The following is an 11,795-nucleotide window of genomic DNA, read 5'->3' on the forward strand; positions in this document are numbered from 1 at the left end:
TTGGTCCTTGTCCATCCTGTTGTTTCAAGCATAACATGTGCCTGATTTGAGCTGCGGCTTTCCCCGTTTGTGCGATCTATACGTTTGCTCAGCTCCTTTTTACCTTCTGGACAGCAGTTCATGTTCACTGTCTATCCCAGAACTTTTTGCTTCTCTTTGTTTGGACCAGCTTTCTTGATAATCCCCGCTATTGTTTACTGTCATTCTTCAACCTTGAACCAATATTATTTAATGTTTCATAGGTTATTGTGCTATGCTAGTCAAATGATCTTACAGATGGTGTCTGAGATGTACAGTAATTCTACCTAGTGGTCCACTGTTTGCATTTTGTTTGCAGAAGGTCTCGTAGGTTTATAAGCTTGCTCTAATAAAGCAAGTGTAAACAAAATACAATTTGCTGCCATTTTCTTGTTGAACCATGATTTTTTTTTTCCTTCCGAGCTGCAAAGGTAGACTTAAAGTGTGTCTCCAAATGAGAACCATTAAAACTTAAGAAGAACCTTTGTAAACTTCAGGTTGGACAAAAATGTCTTTGACAGTGAAGGTGACTTTAGGTAGAGGAGGAGGTTCAGTATTTTTCCTCTTTGTTCTCAGGGGCAGCTGCAGAAAACATGCTTGGCAGCCTGCTGTGCCTCCCAGGATCAAGCTCTGTGCTGTTGGACCCCTACGGCTCTACAATCTCAGAGACCACAAGCGAGGCATGGAGTGTGGAGGTCCTGCCAAGTGATTCAGGTGATGTCCCGGGTTCATCCGGCTGTCACCCTCTGACCGTTTGTTGCCTTGACTTGTTTTTATGATGCCTGCAATTCACTTCTGCAACAGTCATTAATATGTGTTACCATGAATATACTTGTATGCATATTCATGTTTCCACTGCTTTTTAAGCGGGAGCTGTGACACCAGGTGTGGTGTTGCACACCTAAAATGTTTGTACACATCTGTTATCATATTTGTATGCACTTGCCTGTCTTTCAGTGCAGATCCTTGTGTGCCAATAAAAGGCAACTCTAGATTTCCTTAGGGGGACCACCAGGTGTGTTTGCACCTGTGATGGAACAGTGGGAAGGGAAGCACAAGGACAGCAGCTGTCTTCACTCAGTTGATATGGTGTCAATTCTGGACTTGTGCATATCTTATTGTGCTGTTTTGATCACATCTGGAAATTTGTTTTCCAGGTAGAAGTCAAAGCTACACACATTATTAGCTAGACCTGCACAATATAATTGGGGCTGTTAAGGGAATGAGAGCATTGAACATGTTTGTCAGCAAGAATAAATGAAAAAAATATATTGAAGAACAATATTTAACCTATTTTAACCTATTCTGATACTTCCTGACCTATCATTACCGTTATATTTGGAAAAAAAACTAAGTAATATATGGTATGAAATGTCTTGATTCTGTAAAGATGTATCCAAATGTATTTGTAATTGAATGAGTTTAAAAACCGCTTGTAGTTTGGGGAAAAGTTCCATTTTTCAACTGGATTTTAACATTTTTTATACTTTATTGGCATGTTTGGAATCTTCATTCTCACTATTCACGCCGATAAAGGATACCAGCAAATCGAAAGACCATAAAATACACACAAAAAGTAGATTTTAGAGGTGTCTTTTTTTTTTTTTTTTCCTTTGGAGTGTGGCATATTATAGAAGGTGGATATTATTCATGGTAATTACAGTTCAGATTTTATTTTTATATACAGGTATTCATTAACTTACTGGCAAGGTGATTAGGCAAGGGACAGTGCCTTGTGAATGTTTTGCCCCCACCCCTCCCATAACCTTTTGATATTGTACCACATTTCGAGCTCAAATATAAACTTAAAACATCAGAAATATTTGTGAGGAATCAAATTATGTGGGACACAATTGTGAAGTGAAACAAAATTCACACAATATATACTTTTTTGACAAAAACCTGAACTGTACGATGTGACAAAATAGTGTCCCTCAGTTCTGTCAGCACAGCCAACTGACTCCAGAGGTTCCCTGGTGAATTACTGAATGATCCAACGCTGACTTAATTGACAGAGTCCACCTGCGTGTCATCTATTCCCAATATACTGTAAATGCACCTGCTCTGTGTTGGTATCAGAGTCTGTTAAAAGAACACTAGGGATCAATCAGGATAATGAAGGATCACACGAGGAAAAAAGTGGTGATGTTCAAAGCAGGAATGGTACATAAAGATTCCACAAACTTTTAAGCATCTCCTAGAGAACTCGGGCAAAAAATAATATCAATTTGGAGAGAGTATCAAACCACTGCAAATCTACCAAGACCTGGCTATTCATTTAAACCTTCATCCCCAAAAAGGAGAAAACTAAGCAGAGAAGCAGCCAAGAGACCCATGGATGAACAACAGAAATCCACAGCTAAGGTGGGGGAACCTGTTCAGAGGACAACTACAGTATTAGTTGCACTCTCCACAAATGTGGAAAGATTAAAGACACTTCTGAAAGAATGCCATAAAAAGGCCCGTATTGAAGTTTGCAAAAGACCTGAGACTAGGATGCAATTCATAAAATTAACCATATACATGTGTCAGAATTCCTAACTCAAAGTCCAGGCCTCAATCCGCTAAAAAAATCTATGGTAAGATTTAGAAATTACTGTGTACAAGCGTTCTTCGTCAAACCTTATGCAACTCAAGCAATTTGTAAGGAGAAATGGCAATTTTTTCTGTCCCAAGAAGTACAAACCATGAAGAGGTGCAGCCAAAAAGACATGCAGCTGTAATTGCAGCAAAAGGAGGTTGTACAATTGATTGTGACCGATTGTGCTTGCGCCTCACATGGTGTTGATTCACCAAAAATATTTATCATTTTTTTTATATTAAGTTTTAAGCCTGACATGTGCCAAAATGTCAAGAAGCTATTTAGGGGGCAATACCTTTGCAAGGCTCTTTACATTTAAACACAATGTGCTTCACATAAAGGTATGGCGTAAGTATTTACAAACAAGACTTTTTAAAGCAAAGAAAAAATGCATACTATACATAATCTGTCTCTTGGTTTAATCATGTCAATCAACTTTTTATGAATGGGATTATGTAGTCAGCAAAACCCATTTTTCAAAGTTTAACTTTCTTAAATGGGTTTTTATTAACAGCTTTGTATCTTTGGAAGAGCAGAGTTGTTATTTCTAATTGTACACCTTTTAATATATAGCATGCTGTAGATTGCATGCATGAGTTTCTTGATTGCTTTTTCTTCTGTTTCGGCTCCTGTTCTGCTCAGTAATAGTGTGATCAGGCCCCCCCAAATACAGTGCTTGTTTCATGGTTCAGAAGCAGAAAACTACACTCGGCAGACCACTTCACCAGCACATTATTACTAACGAGCATGCAAATGAGTACTGCTGTTCATATGGAGCCTCTGGGTTCAACCCAACAGCTCCATTGGGCAGCCAAAGAATTGGCCTCACTAGCTTTATGGTTTTGTTTGGCTCTTATCACTCGCGGTAATGTATCCTTTGATTTCATGCATATGTGTGTACTTGGCAATAATAGTCAAGAGGCAAGGGGTGGAGTGACAGAATGACCATCGTGTTGCAATCACCATCGCTGTATCGCAGCAACTGTGCTGTATGATTGCACCACAGTTGAAATGGGACCTAACTCTACTACAAGTAAGGAGAGTAGGTTTCAAAATTCATCTTTTTAGACGTGTTTTTTTTTTTTCCTACCATTAACAGAAGCTCCAGATTTGAAACAAGAGGAACGCCTGCAGGAGCTAGAGAGCTGCTCAGGGGTTGGTAGCACCTCAGATGATACAGAAGTCCGGGAGGTCAGCTCAAGACCAAGCACTCCTGGCCTCAGTGTCGTCTCAGGTATAAATCAAATCTCTATTCATATGCATACATACAAACAAAAACTGCAAATTTGTTTCAAAAAAATACTGTCCTACACATGTCCACATTTTGATAGCCGTTGTGGCTGTCATTGCAGATTATTGTCGGCCATTTGTTTCATTTAATGTAAATAATTTGTCCGTTGTCTAGCCAGGTTAGGCAATTGATGTCAATTACTTACATTGTCGATTGGGATCCAGTTTCGGACAAAAAACTCTTTTTACGCTTTCTTTTGCTTGTCCCATTAGTTTGTTGTTCTTTTCCTGAGAATAAACAAAGGGTTTTCATTGTTTTTTTTGTTTTGTTTTTTGTTTTTTGCCCTGTAGGCATCAGCGCAACCTCAGAAGACATCCCCAACAAGATCGAGGATTTGCGCTCAGAGTGCAGTTCAGATTTTGGAGGGAAGGACTCTGTAACCAGTCCAGATGGGGAAGAGTCAGGCCACGGTAGGAGAGTGTCACATCCCCACTAGGCTTGCTAAGTCATTAGTCCAGTCCCAAACAGCCAGAAACATCAATTGCTGTCACTTCTAGAGTGGTCGCCAATTTAAATTGCTGTTTTTTTTATAGTGACATCTCAACAGTTCCACTTCTTTTGACTACTTGTGTTATTGGTGGTGGATTTGTATTGGCTGATAAGGGTGTCATATCTGCTCGTATTATTACAGGAGCACACCATCTGACTTCACCGGCCTCTCAAGCGGATTCTTTATTGGTCATGTTTGATCCACTGTCCTGCGGTGAAGGTAAATGTCACTCCTTAACTACTCAACAGTTGATCAGGGTTAGAAAATGCCATTAAAGCTCAAACATATTGTTGTGGGCTTTTAGCACAGCTTGAATAAAATAACCCAATATAGGCCTGTTCCTCTCTCCACGTTATTAATATCAAGGATTCAGTACAGCAGTGCATGTGCAAAGTTTTTTTTTTCCCTTGTGAGTTGAGTGTGAGGCTTTACGTTGTTACTGCCAAGAATCTTGGGGAGGAGGAACGGCAGTTGTTTCTTGACTGTGGCAAGGTGAAGAGTTGACCTGTTGAGAGACCTCACTCCAAGTTCTTTGGCACAGTCTCTTTATCCCACTGTGCTTCTATTAAAAAAAAAAAAAAAAAAGCCTTTGGAAGGTTTTCAGGAGATGAGTAGGTATACCCTTGGAACAGGTGGTCTCCCATATTTCCTTGTTTGTCCTGCTTTAACACACCCAGAATGTCATGACTACATACAAGGACACTTCAAAATATATCTACATGTTGCCCATAATAAAGGCTTGTCTCAGCTTTATCTGTTTAATTACAAGCTGTACCAAATGGAGTGCTTGAAGGATTCACCTCCCTGAACATTTTTTTTTTCCCCTGTGGCAGGTTCCACAACTGGGACAATAGTGCGGCCCAAGGTGCACTACGCCAGGCCTGCTCACCCACCTCCGGATCCTCCCATACCTGAAGCCAGCGCTCTCGGGCCGGAGACGCGCCACTCTCTCATCATGCCCCATAGCTTGGCTCAGGCTGAATTTGAGCACAACAAGCAGCGCCACTCCTTCCCCGACCGGCTGGTCCGCAGTCGCAGCTCTGACATTGTTTGCCCTGGCCGCCGACCCACAAGTGATCCTGGGCTGAATCGCCGTGTTGCTGTTGAGGAACGTGATGCTGGCGCAGCCTTTGCTTCTGGGCCTTCAGCATCGCCCAGCAAGGACTCCTTGAAAGGAGAGGTAACAATCAAGCTCTGAGATGTGTTATACTAATTATCAGTAGATGGTGTACGACTCCCGCGAATGTATTTATTGTAAGATTGTTGATCCCATATCTGGACTTGTGGAGGATTAAATTGCCAAACCATCACATTTCAAACGCATCCTTCACCAATCACAAGGTGTGGGCACCGATTGAAATGTCGCGTCCACATATTGTCATCCAGATCCTCTTGTATTTATGCATTTGGCAGTAATGTTCTAATATACTGTACCATTACTGCACCAGCCACAAAATTATTTTGACATCATTCAGATGAATGTGATTTTCTAGGCTGAGGACAGAAAAGACAGCGATGATGAGAAGTCTGATCGTAACAGGCCATGGTGGAAGAAGCGCTTTGTTTCAGCCATCCCCAAAGGTGAGAAAATGGTTTCTCCTATTTGCTGAACTTAACAGTCCATCCTTTAAAAATAACATTTGTTTGCAGGGCTCCATTTCTTGTTTCGTGGGAAAAAAAAAGTTTTCTTAATCACAAGTGACAGAAAATCTCACACTTTAAAGAGCAGCACAAAAAGCCATTTATTACCGGAGAAAGAATGATGTATGTTGTATATTGCCGATGTTCCAGTTGGAAAATGATGTGTTTTGTTTGTCAGAGTTACTTTACGGACACGCGCAGTCCCTTTTTCGCTCACGTCTCACTAGCTGTAGATTTATATAGAGTGTTGGAGGCTAATCACTCATCAGAGGAGCTTTCACTGTGTAGATTGTATAGCCGCTAGCCCTCCCAGCTGTGCTGTCATCTAGCAGCTAATGGTCATTAGATGGACCTCTCTGTCATCACCACTGATAGATGGCACATCTCTTGTTGCAGTTCTACTCTGCCACCATATCTCATGCATCTGTCTGGGGAATAATGAGCTGCACCCACACAGAGTGACTGCACATTACTCTTTGAGATAATTGTGTTTCTTAAGTAAACATTAAATTGATATTCATAAAATGGGTGACACATGGTAAAGTTGGGAGCCGTTGGAGCCTGAACCACCAGTCTGCTAGCAACCTGTGCCGAGTGCAATGTGTTTGTCCTGCTGCTCTGCCTGGCAACACGGTTGGTTGTCCTGCAGAATGGCAGCCTTTCTGCGAAAGGCCAACCCTGTCTGTTGTGTCCCTCACAGTGCTGTATTGGACGGCTGAGAGTGACGTCCCAGGTAACGCTGTTGCCACCGAGCTAGCTTTACTGCTGGGGCTGCGCGCCATGCCGCTTAATAGATGTTGCCTTTTCCAGCTGTGAATGTCACATGGTGCATTTTGAATACCCACTCTCCTCATCCTTGCATCTTGTTCCTTACGCGTTCCATAGCATTATGTTGCAACCATACTGTGTTGAGAATACAGAATATCAACATTTACGTTACACTGTTACTCAAGACTTTCCTATGTGTCTCATCAAATGTTAGACTCTGTGTCTCAATTGTTTGTCCTGTTTTCACCATTTGTGTTAATAGGATAAGCCCCCATAGACATTTTGACTTCATAGACCTAATTATCCATAATGAGTTTCAGCGGACTTTAATGATATTCTGGTGGTTTATTCACAATTTTAATTATAATTCTTTTGCTTCTTTTGGTAATTTAATTGGAATGAGATTTTTCATCAGTGGACCACCTCTGCCTTTGTGCATTTAATATTGTAGATTCCTAATATGTTGCACACAGTCAGCCTGCCATCCAGACCTTTTGAAATCTTTGTCAAGCCATACAAACCAAAAATTGTGTTCTTCACAGCTCCTATAGCTGCATTTCGCAAACGAGACAAGCATGAGAAAGATGATGTTACTCCGGAGAGAATGCCACAAGGTTTGTTGATCAAATTTCCAACTTAGTGAATGAATCAAATCCACCCTGGTCAGTTAAGTTGAAATGCTTTTCTTTCCCTTTTGTGTGTGTGCCTGTGTCATCTATTATGTGTTGTGTGTGTGGTTCCTCCATAAGATGACCCCTTGCCAAGACAAAGCTCTCAAGTCCAGGCAGCGGAAGACATCTTGGACAAGTATCGAAACATAAAAAGGACTAGCCCAAGTGACGGAGCCACAGCGGGAGCGGCGTATGAGGGCGCTGGAGGTCAGAATGAACAGGATCTTGGATTCACGGGATTCTTAAAACGACTAAAATGTTTCTGTCACGTGTCTAGTTTTTTCTTCTACTTGAGTGAAAAACTAATTCCTATAGGCTTTTGAAGTGATCAGTTTAGCCGGTAACTTACTGTAATATAATTAGAACCAATGGTAAGATCCAGTGCAGTTCGATATAGCTGAACACCACAATCACCAAACTTAACAATACTGGATTGTCTTTGCTGGTCAATTTTAATAATGTACTCCTAGAGATCAGCACATAAACTTTAGAAAAGCCTGCGTAATGAGTACTCGAGTTGCCTTTTTTCTCTGTGTTTTTGAACCATTTTGTACCGCTGTTTCTGCCCCCTGAATGAAAGCTAGACCGTTTATATTGTAAATAAGTCAAGCTACTCATTATTACATACAACTCATTATTTTGGTCAGTCACTCAAAACAAAATTATCAAAATTGAGTGAACATAGCAGTCTTTATAATGATCTTTATACACTGAATCCTCAATGGCCTTTGTTCTTTCCAATCCATCCATCCCTTTTCTAGAGACTCTTTTCCTCACGGCAGGCTTGCTGGTGCCTATCCCAACTGACACGGCAGTAGGCGGGTGACACCCTGAACTGGTTGCCAGTTCATCGAGCCGCTTGTTGTTTTCCCTTTATCGAATTTATATTAAAATCTTGAAAAAGCTTCTTCTATGTAGTCTTAAGACTTTGGTCAGTTGTCTGCAAACTGGTTAACAGGCAAGTTTTTCATTTATATTTTTTATAGATATATGCGTTGACGAAAATGTTCATGACTCTCCAAGAGAAGATGCTCTGCAGAACATTTCTACGGATGACCTCCCAGATTCAGCCAGTCAGACAGCCCAGCAGCATGGCTCCAAATTCTCTTTTAGGTGTGACATCTACATTCAGCATGTAAACTACAATTAGCCACATTTTTTATATTTTGTAGACAGTATTAATTGCTGATTGTTATTGACTTGTAGTGATGCCAAGAAAAAGTTGCGGTTGGCACTGTGTTCAGCAGACTCAGTAGCTCTGCCTATTTTGACCTCTTCAATCACTAGAAATGGTTTGCCTGACCACATGGACCCTGAAGGTATTAAATCACAGAACAAATCCAACATGCTTGCAGTTCGAAACTGAAATAGTTCACTTTAAAACCTCAGTTGTTTTCGTCAGTCACATTGTTCCAGAGTCACATGTTGAGCAGACTACAAACTTGGGTGTTGAATAACTTTTGCTGCATTTCTAATGATTCCCTTCTCCCTACCAGACAATGAGATCGTGTGCTTCCTAAAGGTCCAGTTAGCGGAGGCCATCAACCTCCAGGACAAGAACCAGATGGCCCAGATCCAAGAGACTACACGTTGCGTCAGCCGTTTTGACCCCCGCACCTGTAAGAAGCTGCTTGCTGCTATTGCGGAGGATTACAGGTAAGCATCATGTGGAGGCCTAATTTCTTTCTCAGTAATTAAGCAAAGTCTTCCGTTTGTTTCTCTCGTAGAAAGCGCGCTCCATACATAGCCTATTTAACAAGATGCCGCCAAGGCCTGCAGACCTCCCAGGCCCATCTGGAGAGGCTCCTGCAGAGAGTTCTAAGAGACAAGGAGGTGGCCAACCGCTATTTTACCACAGTGTGCGTCCGTCTCCTTCTTGAACACATGGAGTCCAGGATGCTTGATTTCATCAAGGGTACCTCTGTTTTACTCAAAAAGTTTGTCTTTTTGTTTTTTGCTACATTTGACAAGATTCATAAAAACAAATTAATTCCCCCCCAGCTTTCCAAGTGTGCACAGCAGCAGATGACAAGACTGCAGCGGTGGAGGAATTTCTGCGCTACTTGTACGGCGCCATGGCCCGTGATGCCATTTGGCAGTATGCGAGTGAGGACCAGCTGCAGGATGCCCAGATGGCCATCGAGCGCAGCGTTATGAACCGCATCTTCAAGCTGGCCTTTTACCCCAACCAAGATGGAGACATTCTCAGAGATCAGTTAGTGGTTGCCTTTATTCAGTGACAAGTTGCTTTTCAGCGTGATCACTCAGTGTTTTTATTTTGGTGAATGCTCAGGGGAAAATCATTCCTGCTTTATGCTTTTGTGGATCCAAATATTTATTTCATATTGTTCTGCCGCTTTGCTTTAACTGTAAATCAACTCTTAACAGCGGCGCTAAAAAATACAGACACAACATTCAAACATATAAATGACAGGATTAAGTCGATCATCCCAAATATTAAAATTCCAAAATAAATTTAATCAAATTCAAGCACATATTCTAAGAACGTATGCTGCTCACTGACTCCATGGGATATAGAGGTCAAGAAAAATTAGGTGAACCCCTAAAAGTAGATTGGATTTCTGCAGGATTTGTCTACAAAATGTGATGTGATCATCTGAGACAGGACATTAAACTAACAGTCTTTATGAACTAATACACTTCTTCCTAGCGATAGATATATTTTCTAGGAGTTCCATAAAGAAAAAGCTGTTCCATAAAGAAAAAGCTGTTCCATAAAGATGACGCAGATGCTAAAGACTTGATGAAATCTCTGTCACATTTTTACAATACATTTTTGTTGACAGAAGGTAAAACCAAAAAAAACCTGCACCCAAATAGGCTTTTTTTGGCTGGTCGGTCTAACGCAAGCTTAAACAAGCTGGAGATAATTATTTGTCTGGACAGCATGCACACAACCATACTTGCCAGAAGGGGGTGGAGACGTGCCACCACCTCATTGACAGACATCTTTTCTTTTCTCCCATTCAATGTGTGTTATTTTCCTGAACAGATTGTAAGAAGTAAATCACCGAATCATTTTTTTAGAGCCAATACTGACAAAAAGCCCTTCAATCCGCCAGTATTAATACATCGCAATCTTTTCAATCTCACCAAAAAAAAATGATGCGCATTGAATGGATGACAGATTGGACCATTGTCAGTTGTGTCGTGTGCATATTATCTTTCGGCTGCATGGTTTGGATGCAGTTTTTATTCTTCAACCATATACATTTTTTCTTATGAGCACCACAGGTACACTTTAACCAGAACGGATGACTCCACAGAGGAGAGCACTTCTATCCAAAAGAATGTTGCTTTCCAAAAGACTGCCTGAATGTTTCTCAGTGCAAGCTATCGCAAGGACAGATGAACCCAAAGTGAAATAGACATTCTTGAGACCTCTCAAAATTCTTCAACTCAAACCGTTTTGTCATAATTCACCATTAGTTTGCAAGAAATGATTTTCAAGTATAAAAATGTTTAGTGATTTCAAAGGAGGTTCAAACACTTACTAAATCCAAGGCTTCACTTGCTTTTCCCACCCTATACTGTGACTTTTACATATTGTTGGGGAGAAATATCACATTGCTGTGTGCCACTAGTTTAGGCAAACTGTTTATCTATTGTTTTTACTTAAAATGTGATCTGCTTTTTTCTATGCAGGAATTCACGTAATTATATAAAAGTAAAAGGTTAAATTAGATTAAAAAAACAAAAAGCAATCACTTTTTTCTTTGTCGCTCTGTGATCGTATTTTAGCATTTAACATTTTTTTAGAAGATTGTTATTTGTAATTTTCCTCGTTCAAAATTATATTGACCTGGTGATTTTTCAAAAGCAACTGGTCAGAGTCTTGTATTTTAAAAGCATCGATTTCGCTGCCTTTGCAGACTTTTCCATGAACATATCCAGCGGCTGTCCAAAGTTGTGTCTGCTAATCATAAAGCACTTCAAATCCCAGAGGTATGGATGTTTTTTTTGTTTTGTCTTTTAAGTCATTTTTGTGTGTTCCTTGAGCAGAGATGCTCAACTGTGCGTGTTCCCCGGTTGCAGGTGTACTTGAAGGAGGCGCCCTGGCCCTCTGCACAGTCGGAAATCAAGACCATCAACGCCTACAAGACACCCAGAGACAAAGTCCAGTGTATACTGCGCATGTGTTCCACCATCATGAACCTCCTCAGTCTGGCTAACGAAGATTCTGTCCCCGGAGCTGACGACTTTGTTCCTGTGCTCGTCTTTGTCCTCATCAGGGTGAGTCTTCATGTTGTCGTCCTCCTTTTCATCCTGTTTTTAAAATATCAAAATATTGCATCCTTCGTTCCATATGTGCAT

General features: G+C 40.9%; 1 protein-coding gene across 6 annotated transcripts in view; it reads left to right on the top strand.

Moving 5' to 3' along the window:
• The window catches only part of gapvd1 (GTPase activating protein and VPS9 domains 1), a 30,086-nt gene that overhangs the window by 15,729 nt on the left and 2,562 nt on the right, over positions 1 to 11,795 (top strand). For 4 of the 6 annotated variants that reach the window (XM_088424712.1, XM_088424713.1, XM_088424717.1 and 1 more), the window contains 16 exons: positions 595 to 732; positions 3,699 to 3,833; positions 4,181 to 4,300; positions 4,522 to 4,599; positions 5,214 to 5,560; positions 5,874 to 5,961; positions 6,722 to 6,754; positions 7,332 to 7,403; positions 7,539 to 7,667; positions 8,447 to 8,573; positions 8,667 to 8,779; positions 8,957 to 9,116; positions 9,188 to 9,375; positions 9,462 to 9,675; positions 11,354 to 11,426; positions 11,517 to 11,714. In XM_088424712.1, coding sequence (XP_088280838.1) covers positions 595 to 732; positions 3,699 to 3,833; positions 4,181 to 4,300; positions 4,522 to 4,599; positions 5,214 to 5,560; positions 5,874 to 5,961; positions 6,722 to 6,754; positions 7,332 to 7,403; positions 7,539 to 7,667; positions 8,447 to 8,573; positions 8,667 to 8,779; positions 8,957 to 9,116; positions 9,188 to 9,375; positions 9,462 to 9,675; positions 11,354 to 11,426; positions 11,517 to 11,714 — 2,213 coding nt within the window. The remainder of the gene's footprint in view (positions 1 to 594; positions 733 to 3,698; positions 3,834 to 4,180; positions 4,301 to 4,521; positions 4,600 to 5,213; positions 5,561 to 5,873; positions 5,962 to 6,721; positions 6,755 to 7,331; positions 7,404 to 7,538; positions 7,668 to 8,446; positions 8,574 to 8,666; positions 8,780 to 8,956; positions 9,117 to 9,187; positions 9,376 to 9,461; positions 9,676 to 11,353; positions 11,427 to 11,516; positions 11,715 to 11,795) is intronic. The other 2 variants (XM_088424714.1, XM_088424715.1) reach the window with 1 other exon arrangement.

The sequence above is a fragment of the Hippichthys cyanospilos genome, chromosome 1 (assembly GCF_059441005.1).
Source record: "Hippichthys cyanospilos isolate Australia breed blue-spotted pipefish chromosome 1, RoL_Hcya_1.0, whole genome shotgun sequence".
Taxonomy (NCBI): Eukaryota; Metazoa; Chordata; class Actinopteri; order Syngnathiformes; family Syngnathidae; genus Hippichthys; species Hippichthys cyanospilos.